This window comes from Podarcis vaucheri, assembly GCF_965113315.1.
Source record: "Podarcis vaucheri genome assembly, chromosome: 15".
Classification (NCBI taxonomy): domain Eukaryota; kingdom Metazoa; phylum Chordata; class Lepidosauria; order Squamata; family Lacertidae; genus Podarcis; species Podarcis vaucheri.
Genome location: NC_138753.1, coordinates 31,769,916 through 31,788,150, shown reverse-complemented (window position 1 = coordinate 31,788,150; position 18,235 = coordinate 31,769,916). Strand labels below are relative to the sequence as shown.

The 18,235-nt window shown below is 43.6% G+C and overlaps 1 protein-coding gene across 3 annotated transcripts in view; it reads right to left on the bottom strand.

Annotated features, from left to right (window-relative positions):
• The window catches only part of KIRREL3 (kirre like nephrin family adhesion molecule 3), a 767,195-nt gene that overhangs the window by 265,549 nt on the left and 483,411 nt on the right, over window positions 1-18,235 (bottom strand). For all 3 annotated transcript variants that reach the window (XM_082200407.1, XM_082200409.1, XM_082200408.1), the window contains 2 exons: window positions 15,097-15,246; window positions 11,933-12,082 (listed from right to left, as the gene is read on the bottom strand). In XM_082200407.1, the coding sequence (XP_082056533.1) occupies window positions 11,933-12,082; window positions 15,097-15,246 (300 nt within the window). The remainder of the gene's footprint in view (window positions 1-11,932; window positions 12,083-15,096; window positions 15,247-18,235) is intronic.

The window sequence follows — 18,235 nt, the reverse complement described above, 5'->3', positions numbered from 1 at the left end:
AAATACTGATGATTATTTTTAAACTATGGAGAAATGTAACACAAAATTCAGTGGATAAGCAAACGCAAAGCATAATTACCTTCCAAGCCATGCATTAGTCCAGGAGGTGTAAATTAGTTCAGTTTTCTTAAAAGTGTGAACTGAATGAAATTATCTTCCAGGGTTGAATGCAGTCTGGGAATGTCCCCAGCCAGTCTATTGATAAAACAGACTCCAAATCCAATGGAACAAGGCAGAGCTCAGACACATTCTGGATATTATTCTACTTCTGTCAGAAGAATAGGATTTCCGACCTCTGCAAGAATGCCAGTATCATCTTTGCAGGGAGGGAATTGTGGATTGTTGTTTTTTAAAAGTGTGGGTTTTACTGCACACCTTGAGGAGCTCTTGCAATCAGTGGCCACCCTCTCTTAGGGAGAATATCAGTTCAGTTTGCATTTTAATGTGAACCTTCCTAATTCACATTTCCTGAAACAATGCACAGACAGAAATGCTTTCTTTCAAACTTCACACACCTCCGGATTTTGCGTTGCAGTTTTCTTCAATAAAATAATGTGTAGGGCAAGAATGCATTAGGGAAATAGGATCCAAATTCAACATTGGTAGAAAGAAAATTCAAAGCCACGGTGGATATTAAGAGACCATATAAGAGCCAAGTTTTAATGGTTTTTTTTCTTCTTCATGATTCTGAAATTGGCATTGACATCACACACAGAGAGACATACTAAGAGTTCTTCCCTAAGTCTTTCTTTGACTTCAATGCAGCATTTGGATCTGGTGAAAGACACTAAATATTGTTCACTAAATATTGCACCACCCTGGCACCTGGGCATGTTCACTTGGTCACAAGTGGCCAATAGCCAGATGCATAATGTGCCTGGTCCCTAGTGAATTTTGAACGCTGCCTTCATTACATAGTTTTTGTTGCATACTGAAGACACATTTCTTTACTCTGGGCTCTGGCACTTGAGATGTATGCTGTAGGATCCACCCTATTCTCTTAATAGTTTTTTAATATTGTATTATTAAAATGTTGCAACCTGTCCTGACACCTCATGGTAAAGGGTGGGTAAGAAATAGAAATATAAATATTACCCACAACAACAACATATGCCCACCATTTGTGCTGGACCATTTCCCCAATGCAATGCCACTCCCTCATGCCCATTTATTTTACCCCTACTGAAAACCCATAAGAGGTTTGCACTTCCACATGCAGGATGCAAGGCCTGGGAAAGACACTTGACCCTGTTTTCCCCAATCAGATATTTGTGTTTTATCTAGAATCAGCCATACTTTGAATAGGTCTACTCTAAGTATGGCTAACTATGGATCCCGCCCTTAGAAAACATGGAGCCTTTACAAAAAATCACGGAAAGGGTGATTTCATGACTTTAAATGTCTCTAATCTGAGAACATAAGTTTAAATTTCTCTCCTTGAAGTCAATGGGATTTAATGGTGTTCTGTTCTGGCAGGTTTATTCCCACTGATTGGTCTGCTGCCTATTTAATGCCCATCCGCCAACCTGGACCCAGGGGCGGAGGAAGGGTGCGGGTCACCCCAGGTGTCACCACTGGGGGGAGGATGACAAAATGCCAGGCAGCACTCACAGCAGGGCCTGCAGCGTTCCCGAGCCACGCATCTCTCCTGGGAGAAACGCGGTGGCTTGGGTGTGTGCAGGCTTCAGGCTGCACAAATGGTCTGCCCACTGCCTCCCACCTCCCAGCTGTAGGGCGGCTAAGTGGGAGGAGGCAGGCAGACTCCGGAGGCCCTGTGGTGCACCCTGCCCCTATGCGCAGTCTGCCCCACCCCTGGGCGCACCGCCCCAGGCACCCGAGCAGCTTCCTCCTCTGCTGCCTGGACCTTCCAAATTTCAGCATCATGAATAATATGTGCCAATATTTTTGCTATGCATACTTTAATTGTTGGATAAACTAAATTCCTTTTGTAAGGTCTCGTGAGCCTTAAAATTCCATTAAGGCGTTGTTTAGCTTTCCTTATTGCAACAACTGAGGTCTGATTATCAGGCAAGTAGGTCTAGGAAGCAAGTTATATACCTAAGGATGAGAAAGAAGAAGAGCAGCTTAGGTGGCTTCCTATTATTTTCCAACACATTTTAGTTTGTTGATAGAGCAAATACCAAAATGTTGGCTTCGTTACGCAACAGGTGTTCACCTTCTGTTCTGACAATACACAAAATTGTCTTTCTAACCGAGGTCTCTTTTGGGATAACAATATCACATCATTTGAATGCAATACAATAACCATCATTTTAAAAGCACAACAAAGTCATCAGTCATATTTTAGCAATTGCACATAGAAAGGGGGAGGGCTGCAAACTTCCCTTGCCTGGTAATGAAAATGTGCAACCCAGAATTCCTTGCAATGTTACAGAGCTACTGGTGAAATTATGGTGAGCTACTAGTGAAAAGGGACGCGGCTGGCGCTGTGGGTTAAACCACAGAGCCTAGGGCTTGCCGATCAGAAGGTCGGCAGCTCGAATCCCCGTGACGGGGTGAGCTCCCGTTGCTCGGTCCCAGCTCCTGCCAACCTAGCAGTTCAAAAGCATGTCAAAGTGCAAGTAGATAAATAGGTACCGCTCCAGCGGGAAGGTAAACAGCGTTTCCGTGCGCTGCTCTGGTTCGCCAGAAGCGGCTTAGTCATGCTGGACACATGACCCGGAAGCTGTACGCCGGCTCCCTCGGCCAATAAAGCGAGATGAGCACCGCAACCCCAGAGTCGGCCACGACTGGACCTAATGGTCAGGGGTCCCTTTACCTTTCCTTTACTAGTGAAAAGCAAGGGGCCCCTTAATGTTCCCAATTCCCAACCCTCAACTCCCCTCAATTTGATTCTAAACCTTAACCTTCTAAAAGCAGCACCTAAAGTCTGTCATAGAAGGTGAGCCTATGGCTGCCCCTAGTTATTTTGTGCATTGTCACAGACGATGCTGGGTTCAACTCTTCGTCATTCATTGCCCTTACTTAAGGCTGCCTTAGCATGAAGACACCTTTTGCTTCCATTCGTTTTTGTCACTGTAGACTTGGACAGCTTCTCTCTGTCTCTCTCACTTTTGCATTAACTTTTCATTTCATGGAAAGCTCTCAAATAAACAGCATGAGCCAGCCCCACAGCTAAGCATTTTTGAAGTCACATTGATTTCTACAGTAGAGGTCTAAGCACTTGCCTAGCTGTCCCATCAATGGGACTTAAAAGGGCTTATCTTTGGCTGGATCGTGCCCAGCCATAATAAATGTCAATCAATAGCCTTATTTCTAACTATATAGAATTCATTGAGAATAGCTGTCAGAAGAAAAGACCACGCTTAGCTTTAGCTTTATTGCATCCTGTACAGATTCCATCCTCCTCTTGCCTGATGTCTCCCACCAGGTGTTCAAACACTAGCCCATTGTTATAAGCACCAGGTCCCCTTTTTAATGCACAAAAGGATGACTGCAAGGCTTGGGCAGAAAGAATGCCCCATGTTATTTGTCACCCCCAACCAAATAGTTATTATAAGTAACAGGACATTGAACAGCTCAATTTATTTCCAATTTTTCTGTTTCTAAGTTCCTAGCTGATATATTTGTTATGAATTTTGCTATTATGATTTATTTTTAATAATGCTTTCCCCACTCTTCCCAAATTTATAAAGTGGCTCTCAACACACATTGATTAAAAACCAAGCAAGAAGCAATAGCCATAATTCCAACAACATATCCATAAAGAAAATAAAGACGAAAGGCAGATATAAACCCAAATACCAAAAAGGAATCAAGACCACAAATGATCAGATAAAAGCCCTGCTGGATACATAAAGTATGTTTTGACCTGGCATTTTAAAAAATATGAAATTTGGCATCTTCCTACAGGAGATGTATGGGAGAGTTCATTCCACAGTTGGGGAGCCAGCACTGAAAAGACCCTCTCCTGCATTACCACCCATTTCACCACAGGAGATGGGCTCCTTTTGCAGATTTAAATATTGGGGATATTTGTATGGGAGAAGTTGGTTCTTTAAATATCTGCCTGTGACAACTTACCTCAGTAAAGTTAGATATGAGTGGCGTAATGTGGCAGGATTTGGGTGCTTTAAAATTAGGCACTCCCTGTCAGTAACACTTGAGAGGTCTGATATTATCTGCATATGGTAGCGTGTCCTACTATACAGCAGCAAGGATTTTTAATAAAGTGAAGCGAAAACCGCTGACCACTTATCCCTCAACCAGAAGATCAAAGTAATGATGAGGCACTTTGCATTGGAATTTAATTTAAATACACTCAATGAAGGTTAATGGATACTCTGATGAGGCACAACACTTGATTTCAGTCAAAACTTTTTATGGAGGTAGTTAAGAACTAACTTTACTTAAAGCCTCCACTTTAATGTGTTTCTGAATAAACTGATTTGTGTCAGGTTCCAATTTTCAACTCTCCACTCGCTCTTGATTGGATAACACTCCGCCCAGCCCTGATAGGCTTCTGGGCCCATAGGAGGAGGTTGCACACTCTTTCCATCAAATGCATCCCCCCCCCCATTTAGAGCTTAAAAAGTTAAAATTAGCACTTGGAATTCAGATTGGAATTAAACTGGCGGCCAGCGCAGATCATTCAACACTGCTGAGCTCTTGATGACCACCAGCAAGTCCCTACACCAAGTCCCTGGGTGCCAAATTCCAAACCAGCTGGAGTTTCCAAACCATATGCAGAGGCAATCATTACAGTAATATAATTCATGTACACTATTACCTTGACTCTAAGTAGCTTTTATATACAGATGTACCTTGGTTCTGGAATGCCTTGTGACTCAAACATTTTAGCTCCCGAACGCCGTAAACCCGCAAGTGAGTGTTCCAGTTTGCAAATGTTTTTTGGAAGCCGACCATCCGATGTGGCTTCCGAGGCTTCCGACTGAGTGCAGGAAACTCATGCAGCCAATCGGAAGCCGCGCCTTGGTTTTCGAACCTTTTCGGAAGTTGAACGGACTTCCAGAATGGATTCCGTTCAAGAACCAAGGTACGACTGTATATACTTTACCAGAAGCAGCCTGGATAGCTCAGTTCATTAGAGTGTAGTGCTGATAATGCCAAGGTTGCAGGTTCGACCCCCCATATGGGACAGTTGCAGACTCCTGTATTGCAGGGGTTTGGACAAGATCTTTTCCAACTCTACAATTCTATGATTCTATTTCTTCCTCATGGTTCTAAAGCAAGTGTGGGGAACCTCAGACCCAGGGGGCAAATGTGGTCCTCCAAGCTTCTATATCTGGCCCTCGTTATTCTTCCCACACTATACCCCCTTCCCTAGCTCCACCATCTCTCCCCAGGCCCTGCCATTCACTGGTCCTGCTTCATATACCCCATTGCCTGTTTAGAATGTGTCCTTGAATGCTGTCAATGCCTTCTGCTTGCTTGGATGGTGGATGAAGAGCTGTGTGTAGAAACTAACCTCCTGTAAAATTTGCACTTATCCACTTACGCTTCTGGTCCCACATGGCATGTGCCCTCTGGAAGGTTGCACAGAAGGAAAGGTGCCCCCCAGGCTGAAAAACCTCCCCACCCTTGCCCTAAAGCTGCCTTCCCAGTGCTGGAGGCTGTTCTGTTAGGGCAAATGGGGCACTGCCCCACCGACCACAGCTTGCCCTTGCCTGCCTGCTTCCTCACTTACAACAGGTCTACAGGGGTGGCACTGCCTGTCGGCTCCCTCCTCCTCTTCCTTAGTCTCAGTGTTACCTTTCTAGAACTGAGCAGGGAGGAGGATGGGAACAAAGCTAGAATTAGTTGGCTCTGGTTGTCATTGGACCTGGCTTCACCTACTAAGAACAGTAAGAGCTGTTCAACAGTGGAATGGTCTCCTTCAGGAGGCCGTGGACTCTCCTTCCTTGGAGGTTTCCAAGCAGAGGTTGGATGGGCCATCTGTCATAGACGCTTTAGTTGAGATTCCTGAATTGCAGGGGGTTGGACTTGATGGTCCCTTCCAACTCTACAATTCAATGATTCTATGACTGTTGGTCTCCTCGCTTTCTGCCAGTCCCATTGAGCATCAGCCACAGCTGTTCCCCAATGAAAACTCACCAGTTAGAGGACTTTTTGAAGTGAGCTGCCTGTGGGTGTGTAAGTAAGTGAATAGATAGACATAAATATCTATTGTGGACACAGAGCTGCTGGTCTGTTTGTATGGCAGACTAGTTTTACAGCAGCCCTAGGTACACTTTTATTGGGCTGTATTCCCCCAGAATCATCCACAGCAGTGTCACTGCCTTCTATAAATGCAGCCGGGACCCCTGTAAATAAAGAGAAATCACCGGCACTGGGGGAGATGGCTGGTCTCATTACCAGTCACCACACGAAAGGAAACAAGGCCTTGGTATCACCACCAACTTCATGAAGACAGACAATTCCCCTCTTGCTGACTCTGACATCTATGCTCTCTGCAACCTTCCCCGCCTCTGGCAAGTGCGTCATTTTCCCCACGACCGAAGTTCCATTATCCACTTTCATCTTCTAGCTTTATTGGCTTCCTGTGACTGTGTTAATGGCCCTTGCTTTGGACAAGCCCATGCAATAAGACCCCTTGGAGCATGTCGTATGGTGACAGGCAGGACACACAGTCATTCGGAACCAAGCGGCACACAGAAAAACACTTCCAGGTAACTTCCGTTAAGACTATTAGAGACTACTTATTTGTTGTTAATAGAATGCAAAGGCTCCTGTTCCTAGGCAGGATAATCTTATTGCTATAATTCATATCCTGGCTCATTGAGAAAGAAACCTGGAGGGAACAGTAGCTAGTGGAGTGCATCTGCTGCGTCAGTAGTAGAAGGGAATGTATATTTGCATCTTGGAATATTAAAAGCGGCACCAGAAGCAAAAAAGCATAACTAGCATTGCACAGGGAAATCTGCTACACCAGCCTTCCCAACCTGGCGCTCCTTTAGATGTTTTGGGGTACAATTCTCATAATCATGATTGGCTCTAGGGTTGGATTACACGAGGATGTAGCTCAGCTGGTAGAGCATGAAACTCTTAATCACAGAGTTGTTGGTTCAGGCTCCACGTTGGGCAAAAGATTCCTGCGTTGCAGGAAGGTTGGATTAGATGATCCTCATGATTCCTTCCAACTCTACAATTCTATGATTCTTTGATTCTACTGCAATGCACTCTATGTGGGGCTCCCCTTACACTTGATACAGAAACTGCAGTTACTGCAGATTGCTGCAGTATACCTTGCCAGCAGGAGTGAGGACCTGTGTGCAGATACACCTCTTCTCAGAGATCTACATTGGTTGCCCATTTGCTACTGGGCCAGGTGCAAGGTGTTACTGTTATTATATAAAGCCCTTAACATCTTGGGACCAGTTTACTTGAGAGATCACCTTGCTCCATATATGCCCAATCAGCCTGTAGAACTGCTACTGTTACAGGTGACACATAATACCTGATCTACACTTGTAATAAACTGATCTTTAAGTGTGGCAGCACCAACATTTTGGAAGTCCTTGCCTACTGGAATCAGACAGGCACCTTCTTTGTATTCTTTCTGCACCTTCTTAAAACATATTTGTTTAGGCAAACCCAACCAGGTCTGCAGTGCAGCTGTGCCCTTTTTGATGGCAAGAGTGTGCTTGATGTGATTGTGCAAGTTTGAAAGCACAGTAATGTACAACTACTGGCATATTCCTGCCTTTGTAAGTGTGATGTCCTGTATAGCTTTTTCAAAGGACACCTAATCCTGCCCCCTACCTTAATTTTGTGCAGTGCAGTACTGAAAATATTCTACTAGATACAAAAAGCATGGCAAGTGCCAATCTTATCCATTTGTTACTCTCTGCAAAGATGCAGATCACAAGTCCGGAATTTTTAAACGGGGTGGGGTGAACTGTCATTTTCAATAGCTATTTCCTGAGGTAACACTCCTTGAAGTAATTTCATCCTCTGCTTTGTTTACACATTTGAGGGTCAACTCAAACATTGAAGGAAGCAGAAAGAGAATCAACAATCTCCAGAAGATCAAAGGTTCCTGGTTCACTATTCTTTATCTGAGGATAAGTGGTCCTGTAAACAACAGAAGGTATTGCTGTGTTGTGTGGAGTACACAATTCCAGGAGAAAGAAACCCTGTGACTTGTGAGAATCACACTAGATACTATCTGGCTGTGACAAAATAATGTCTTTAGCTGTTGTGAATAGCAAAAGAACTTAGCAAACGGTTAGGGTGCTCTTGCAGCAAAAAAAGCTAATTCTATTCTAGGCTGCATCAACAGAAGTTGAGCATCCTGATCAAGTGAAATAATAGTACCACTCTGTTCTGTCTTGGGCAGACCACACCTGGAATACTGTGTCCATTTCTGGGCACCACAGTTTAAGAGTCTGGAAACCAAGCCTTATGAGGAACGGTTGAAGGAGCTGGGTATGTTTAGCCTGGAAAAGAGGAGACTGAGAAGAGACATGATAGCCATCTTCAAATATCTTAAGGGCTGTCACATGAAAGATGGAGCAGGCTTATTTTTTCCTGCTCTGGCGGCTAGACCCCGAACAATCTTTTTATGTAACTGGCAGATGGAAAATTAGAAGTTGTTGTTGTTGTTGTTGTTGTTGTTGTTGTTGTTATTATTAATGCTTCTTTCCTTTTTCCTTTCCTTTCCTTTTGCTTTGCTATGTTTGGGACCTCTGTTTGGGGCCTTTATTAAGGTCCAGGGATTGTGTACTCATGCGGGTGGTAGATGGTTGATGGTGGGTCCTGGGTGGGAGACAGGGTAATGTTGGTCTCCCAGGGTGAGAGGCTTAGAGGAGAAAGGAAGGACCCCTGGTGAGAGCTGGAAGGGGCTGCTACCTTCTATGGGTGGTGGGAGCTGAGAATTGCCTTTAGGAAAAGTCTCCGTATTTTTCTTACTCTGTTCATATTTTTTGTATCTGTTTTCTTATTGTATTGTGAAAAGCTTACATAAAAATCTTATTTTTAAAAAAGGAATGAAAATCTGTCAAGGAAATACACCTGAAATTTGTTCACATCATTTGTGGGGGTTTTTAAGCCTGAAAATTATATGTAGTTATTTTTTTCTACGTGGCTTCGGTGTTTCCTTTGCATTGAAACGAATAAGCAGTTATGTAAGGTACATGAGCTATGCTAAATGGCGGACAGTGAGACTAATAACATAGTATGTAGTGAAAAATGAACTGCAGTGGAATGGCAACAGCACTGATCATGACAAATACAGGTGGGAATAGAAATTGCTGTCTTCTAATATCCCAGCCTCCAAGGAAGTGTTCGTGGTTGCATCCCAGTTCAAGTCTTTACAACATGTAAAACTTCTTTCAGCTTCCACAATGTGGCTCCACATTCTCAGTTCCTTTATTATTTTGCCCATCTGAACATTGATGGAAACCTTAAAGGGGTGGGGGTTGGACCGGTCATTTTGTACTCTGTCCCCTTCACAATACTCTGGCTTAACTAATCAATCCCTTGCAGAATTTCAAATCTAATCCTGAATAGCAAAACGGCATGGGCTTATAGAGGAAGGGAGTGCCGAACAGCATGTATAATGAAGTGACCAAATAATGAACCTCAAAAATAATGAAGTGCACAAATCATGACCTACCAGAGGCTGAACCAGCATGTAATGAACCGGCGAATAACAAGCACATGCTTCAACTAATTCTGGCAAAGAGGCTTTTTGAATCCAAACAATGATTTTGCTTCAAAACCGTACTTTCAGACACAGGGTTTCAATCAGATTCAAGGAACTGCTGTAGTAGGGGCACCATTACACACAAAAACTCGGACACTCAAGCATTATTTCCTTCTCGGGTAGAGCAAGGCAAAATGTTCTTTGTTGCAGTGTGCGTGTCCACCTTCTCCATCTAAGTTACTTTGCTATTCTGGATGGGAGAGGTACTGTCAGAAAGTGAACGGGAAGGAGCAATAATAGCTGATTCCGTTTGCTTAGGAGAAAGCCTTAAAAAGAAGCAACCCCACATTCCATGACAGCCTTCTTTAACTCTGGGTCCCCACATGTTGCTGGACTACGATTCCCATCATTCCTGACCAGCTTGCTGGAGGTAATGGGATGATGGGATATGTAGTCCAATGATATCTGGAGAGCAACACATTGGCTACCCTTTCACTGACTACTTCTTTTTCTTTGGTCTCTGCTTTTCTCTTCTGCTGGCCACCACAATAATCCCTTCTAGGCTTCTTCTCCAATACCATAAGCAAGGTAGCACAGGTGATTCACGCCTAGAAATCTTCGATCTTGAAATCTCCATCTAGTACCCCTCCCATGGCAAGTGAGAAAGCAACAGCTGGAGCAAACCACCCCCTGTATTCCCACTCCCCTTCATTGGCAGGCTCCTTTCATATCTTTGTGATACAGAAGAAGAGCAACTCGTTGGAATTATAATGAATGAATTTCAGCTGCTATTCTCTTTTTCATACAGACTCCACTGATAAACACTTTTCAATCATAATAACATCTCAGCTTTTAGTAGCTGCAGGGGGCTATTTCAGTGGTATATTTTTCTTGTGTGTGTTTGTACATAAATCATGCTTCTGCAAAAGCTGAGTTACACACCCCAAATCACCAGGAGTTGTTATAAATCTAAATCAGGCTGGTTAGAAAAAAAAGAAATACTTCTTAATATACCTTCCCCCTCCCCATCTGTATACTTTTCTCAAGTGCAGGAGTGGGATGAGGGTTAGAGAAAGATAGAGAGATGGGAATCATACTTTTTATTATGACCTTTCCAGCAACATTTAGAAACTCTATTTCAATGAATTACAGATACATCTAATCCCAAATACAAAAACCAAATGGTTACTCGAGATGTCAGAATCAGGAAAATAAGTGACTTGTTCCACTGCAGTTGGGTGACAAGCTACTTACACAAATCTGTGTGCTTCCTTGTGCTCATGTTTGCACATTTATTTTTATTTAGAAAATATATGTTCCCTGCCTAATTACTAAACTCTTTGAGGCAATTTACAATGGCTTGGATTTGGGGCTAAAGGGTTGGGTCCAATGCTAGTTCTAATCAGAGTAAACCCATTGAAGATGATCGATACAGCTAACTTAGGCCCATTGACTTCAGTGGGTCTACTCTGAACAGAACTTATATGGCTACAACCACAAAGTTCATCGAACTTAGTTCCCATTGAACTAAATGGGGCGTAAGTCATTAATCACTTGATCCATTGATTTCGATGGGACTGAAGTTCAACTAACTTAGACAGGATCCAAATCAATGATTTCAAATTCTAATGAGAGAGACAAGAGTGGCTACAGAAGGATGAAAAGTGTGCACAAGCACACACACAAACACACCCCGCCTTATCTTCAGATGTGCCTGCTACCACTCTGCTTCTTGCTCTCTGAGCCATGGAAGGTTTCATACAAAATGGCGGCTGAAGCAGCCGAATGGTTCTCCCTCACACGGGCAGGACCTCCTCACCCAGACTCCTGCCACCTCTCAATGTGTTTGCAACTTAAACTACTTGCATAGTCAACACTGCACTCAGAATGGAACTACATGAAATGCTAGGCATGTGACTATAACTAGCAGCAAGCAGTCACCTCCACATTTCCCATTATGACATCTCCACAGGCTATATCCCCACACATCCCTGTTCCATAACAGCGCTTGATGTTGATAGAAAAGGGCATGCATGAGATAACCTGGGGTAACCAAACCAAAAGTGCCCCCCAGGTACTCCTGGACTCCAATTCCCATCAGCCCCACTCAGAATGGGCAATCCCCAGGGATGTCATGAGCCTAAAAACACACTTGGTTTTTCATCCGCTGAAGAAACTCTCTTTTTAAGCAGTGCACATACATACTTTCTCAATGAGCCTTTTAACTCATTTCAAGGTCAAGGAAGAAGAAGAAGAGAGGGGGGGAATTGTGCATTTTTTTCCAGTGAGAAATCGGATCCTTACCGAGAACGGTCAGCCGGGCTGGTCTGGAACGGATGGCTGCTTGAATGGCCTGGCACTCATACAGAGCATCATCTTGGAGATCTGCTCTCAGGATCTTCAGGTGATGCTCCCCTGACAGATGGTCCCCCACAACCAAGTAGCGTGGGTAACCTTTGGGGTACAAAATGCAAAGAAGAATAGAGCTGAAAAACAGCACACTGTTTGACCGAGTCTTAGCAGGGTACTGACAGAGGTTGACCACTATGGGCTTCATCTCCCCAGTTACCTATACTGTCATAGGGATAGAGACGCCCCCCCCAAAAAAAATCAGTCCTTCCCAAGTTTGATGATTAATGAGCTGCGAAGCCGAGGCAGCTTGGCATGCTCTCCTGTTTCCCCCCCCCTGCTTTGTTTTTCAAGCTATCAACAGCAGGATTTGCTCTCATGAACCACAAGAAATACAAATGAAGGGTTTGTTTGTATTTAGCTAATTAGATGACTAGCTGAGCTGGTATCGCACAAGCAGGCAGAGACCCAGCTTGCTAAAGCAGACCCAGCAAAGTTAATTGCCAAAGTTGCTCAGAATGATACGTCAGCCATATTAGCTCCTGTTACTCATTTCCTGTTCTGAACTTTGCAGAGAATGGCTATCTGAAGATATCCATAAATTTATCCATAAAGATAAATTCACAATCAGAGGAACGTAAAGTATGTGTGTGTTATACTGTATATCCAGCTTGCTGGCTGCTTCATATTCTGGAAACTGGAAGCAGAGAGAAGTACCATGGAAAAGAAAGGAAGGAAGGAAGGAAGGAAGGAAGGAAGGAAGGAGGGAGGGAGGGAGGGAGGGAGGGAGGGATAAAATGCTTCCCCTTATACCTTCTTGATGTCATTCATTGGAACAGAGCTCAACTTTTGCAATGCTCTGAAGAAGCGCCTCTCTGATACACCAATCACCCCCATGGGTACAGTAAGAGAGTGCCTCAAATCATTGCTCTGAGGCATGGAGAAGTATTCCCATTTTACAAGAGACTCCTGAGGCCTAGAGAGAGTAAGGACTGGAATTTTTATCAGTTTCAGGCATACAAGGGGCTGAAATTCTGATTCGCACAACATAGCAAAATGACGTGGTGCTTAAACCCACAGAGGTTGCTCCATGTAACAAGCCATGCATGTGTGCACATGTATGTGCAAGGGCAATTCCCTATGCTGCTCCAGTCACTGGACCTTAATACAGAGACATGTGGATAGCTGTACAGGTAGCTGGAATAGATATCAGGAGGGGTAAGCCAGGTTAAAGCAATGCATGTTTTTGTAAACATTTTAACCAACTTACAGGTTCTATTTACAATTAAGCAGTATATAATGTTTTAAGAAATAAGGAAATTGTGGGGTGCAGAAGACTTCTTGCATTTAATGTCAGTCTTTGGTAGAGTTTGCAGACCCTCAAAGAAGCATAGTAGCCCAGCTTTCCCACTCTCCCAAAGGCCTGTTTGGATGCTCATCAGCATCACATATGAGCAATCACATCAGCAGGAAGAGGCTGAGTTGCCAAGCCCTTCCGTTGCCAAGCATGTCATATTTATATTGTGTAGAGCCCCCTCCCATTAAATTCTGAGGGCAAATGTTTGCAGTAATCGGTAGAGCGTGAGACTCTTAATCTCAGGGCTGTGGGTTTGAGCCTCATGTTGGGCGAAAGATTCTTGCATTGCAGGGGATTGGACTAGATGACCCTCGGGGTCCCTTCCAGCTCTACGATTCTATGAGTCTATGAGCCTCCTCTGCTTGTGGAAGGTCTCTGCATAAAGCAGGGCTCTACATCACTCCTTGAGCATGCTCCCCTCCCTTGCATGATTGCTCACACTCATGCATGGTGACTGCATCAACAGGGTTCGTGTCTCCCTATATTCCAAAGCTCTGCCACAAAAATCGCAGTGCTGGTAGAGAGGGAATCATTTCTTTGTTGGCACAATACATGGTCCCTTCCCCCAGTACATGGAGGCAAACATCGCCCAACTTAAAATAGACTAAGGGAGGCTGGGTTTGACAGCCTGTTAATAGGACTGTGACAATGTGCTTCAGTTTATCCCTTGTTGTAAACTTCTCGGAGCCTGAGCTGTCGATGAGACCGTCCCCCACATTCCAAGTTTTTACTGGAAACAATTCAGAGGCTTATGTTCTGAATGTCTTTCAGATGTTCATCAATAAAATCTAGGACCTACCATGCACCATAGTCTCCAGGAGGACTAACAGGAACTATAAAATCTCTAGTTTCCTCCATTTCCTCCATCACTGCCATGTATGCTGGGACCCTTTTACGACTGAGTTATGGCCCCTCCCTAACTTCTCTCTCTCTCTCTCTCTCTCTCTCTCTCTCTCTCTCTCTCTTACTGCACTAGCTAAATTTTTAGTGAAGCTGAGACTCACTCAGTTCCCCCTCTCAAATACTACTTAATACATATTTCATGTTTAAGCTTCACTCATTGTTCCAACAAACCACCTCCAAAATGGGCTGTTGTTTTCTTTCGCTGCATCTAATTTTCCAGATGCCATGCAAGTCTTTTGTGATCCCTGTTAGGTTCTATAACTTGATCATTGCAGTTGAGCATCTCAGTCTGAACTGCTGCGGGTCTTGCCCTGGTAACCCATGGGGTGTCAGCCTGTGTGCCAAAACCACCTCTGGTCAAAGGAGGGAATGGCAAGGAAATAGACTACAGCAGTAAGGATGCCTATTTACCCCAATAGGCCAGAACACATCAGGGACTCAGCTACAATAGTAAAGAGAAAGCGTTTTGGATGCATTATAAACATGCAACACCAGATGGCGCTGGAGAGAGGAGAAAATTCTTGGCAATTTTCCATAGCGGTTTTTTTCCTTTTGTTATAACAAGTTAATTTCTGACTTACTTATAGTGGTTTTTTCCTGTGTGTAGATCTACCCCAGGTGACACAGTATATAAAATGTTCCATGTCAGGCGGGCTCATTTATACAGGACACTCTGTCCTTTGTATTCCCTTGCTGGCTTTGCATTTGCCATCAGTGTTCTTCCTGTCTCCCTGCACCCCGCCTCACCCTGCCCTCAGCTTAACAGCAGCTGGAAGTGGTCAGCATTTGTTTCTCAAGCCCATATGTCATAACACGTAACAGGAGCTGCCGCTGATGTAAGCAAATCTAGAAGGCTTACTTGAGAGATCCCGGCCTACGCCGAGAGCGAGTCCATCTTTAATCCACAGCACAATTCCGTTATACTCTGGGATAGCACACAGCAGGGTCACAGGCTGCCCGGCGATCACTACCTGGTCTTGAGGTTGCTGGGTGAAAGAAGATGCTGGGCCTGCAGAAAGAGGGAAAAGGGGCGTAAATTGTTGATGCTGTTATTTATGAATTTATATACCGCTTAATGCCACAATAGACATCTGATACAAAACAAAACAAACCTCAGCAACAATGATACAAGAATTAAAACACAAATATGTCCCTCAGCTTAACTTACTTCACAGGGTTGTTGTGGGGATAAAATGGGGAGAGAGACAACCATGTATGCCACCAGGATTTCCTTGGAGGAAAAGTGGGATAAATTACAATAAAATAAAGTTCACTTGCTACATCCAACCGTAGTAATTTTTAAGCTTCTGAAGCCTGTTAAGGCTCCACCACCCCTAGATGAGAGAGGAAGAGGCCCTGTGCCCACTGGCTCCACAAATCCTGCTGTTCACAATATCACAGACACCAAAATGACTACTATACTCTCACCCCCCAAAAATGGGAAGACGGTATCTTGAATACAGTGGTACCTCAGGTTACATACGCTTCAGGTTACATATGCTTCAGGTTACAGAGTCCGCTAACCCAGAAATAATACCTTGGGTTAAGAACTTTGCTTTAGGATGAGAACAGAAATTGTGCTCCGGCAGCGCAGCGGCAGCAGCAGCAGCAGGAGGCCCCCTTAGCTAAAGTGGTGCTTCAGGTTAAGAACAGTTTCAGGTTAAGAATGGACCTCTGGAACGAATTGAATACATAACCAGAGGTACCACTGTATTGGTTTCAAAGTGTTGGAGGGTATGGGGCATGTCTGTACAGGTGAGTGTGCCTTATATGCCCAGGCAACCCCTGCAATATCATCTCATAGGACCTCTTAGCCGACATGGAATTCTCTAAGATTCAAGGCCTATTTGGGCATTCCCCTTCACATGATTAACAACTGGATGAGAGGGAAAGTGGCACAGGGACAACAAGCACAGCCCCCACTGTCACTTCCATGGCCTATTCTTGCCAGGAATTCCAACAACCATGTCAATGGATTTGAAACTAATATTTGCAGTGCCCATTCTTGGCCAGAGAAGGAAAGTGATGTGCCTGGCACCAGTTCAAAACACAAATCTGGACCTCTTCACAAATGTAGGAAACACGCAAAGTGGGGAATCTGGATTGTGTTCACTGTCTCCACATATTATCTCCTGCAATTCATCTGAAAGCCTGATGGAGGCTACATATGTATAAATTGCAAATGCATAGGTGCAAAGGACAGGGCTCTCAGGTGAAACATGTAAAGAAAGGGTCCCATCTACTGAATGGTTTGCTCCGTTTTTTACCATTGTTATTTATTAATATTTATTAAATTTGTATACTGCCCTTCATTCGAAGATCACAGGGTGGTTTGTGGTATAATAACACAAAACACATAACATAATTAACAAGCCCGATACTTTTGAATTATTATTTTATTAAATCCTATACCACCCTTCATTACATAGTAACGATTAAAAACAATTACAGCCCCTCCCCAGTTTAAAAGGCTATAGGCCTGCGATAAGAGGAATGTTTTTGCCTGGTGCCTAAAGGTATTTAATGAAGGTGCCAGGCAAGCCCTCCCTGTGGAGAGCATTCCACAAGTGGGGAGCCACCGCAGAAAAGGCCCTGCTCTCATTTTGCCACCCTCTGGACCTCTCATGGAGGAGGCACATGATTTAGTAGTGTCTTTTGGATTAGCCCTGCTGGTAGAACAATCTGATCATTGTATTAACTCTAAAAAATTGTTAATTCTAATGGCTACTTTTATCTTCAAGCCCATCAGGGATTTTATCTTCAGGCCCATCAGGGATTTTTCTTTTTGGAGGGGAAATGGGGATGCGGTGGGGGGAGAGTATCCTTTAAATTACAGGTACTGCCAATACAATACTAGAAGGCTGGTGGAAATTTTGTCTATAGTGTTCAGTTTGCACAAAGTCACTCTGGGGACTCGGCTACATTAGTCAAAAAACAATGTTTTGAATGTGTTATAAACATGCAACACCAGATGGCGCTGGAGAGGAATAAAACTGTGATTTTAACATTGCTTCCCCCTTTTTATAACAATTTAATTTCTGATTTATTTACAGCATTTTTTTCCTGTGAGTAGATCCACCCATGCACTATTGTCTGCTTTTATTTTTAAAGCCAAGCAAACTAAAGGCAAAAATTTATACCTCGAAATTTACATCTATTACACGCATGATACATATAAAAGATACTCCCACGCAGAACAATATTTCGGCAGCATCTTTAAAATTAATGCATGCATATTTTAATACAGTTATATGTATACTTGTATGTGCCTGTTTATGGTCTAGTTAGTTTAGGAAAGAAATGGAGGACATTTTCCAATTGGAAAAATTCATGGCAACAGGTGCTGGAATCATACATGCTAGCAAGAGGTAACACAACTCACAGACTTCAACTTGTTTCTGTCCATCTGGTAAGAAGCACTTCTGAGGCAGATTCACATTTCTAACCCAACATGAAAAATGGCCCAGTAGCCATTCTCCAAGGCTAGAGAAATGTCTAAACTACAAAGGGAAGGGAGGAATGAGAGGAAGAAATTTTATTATTTCTGATTGGATGATTTACCTGGCTTTACTAGGCACTAACTGCAGCACCTAAAAGCAGCCTTAGCTTTGACGTGAAAGCAGATTAGGGCTCTATTAAGGTGTTTAAAACTTTCTTTTTAAATCCCCTTAGCTAGTTTTGAATTAAGGGGAAACGTTGGGGGAAGAGAAAAGTTACAATTTTCAGCTTAAAAGTGAGGGGGAAAATTCACAGGATATAAGTCCTGTTCATAAATAACTCTCGCCATTGAATGAACAAAAGCTCAGCATGGGCCTAGTCCTCCTTGAGGAAGAGCCGTGCAGATGGAGTAGAGGGGGAGAGCCAACAATTATAAATCCCAAACTTAAAAGCAAACAGAATGTATCTTTTGAGCACGCTCAGTTGGCATCTGCTGTGATTTCAGCAGACTAATGAGGCCTCACCCCATTCGATGGCATCACCAGGGGGGAAAGTAAAAC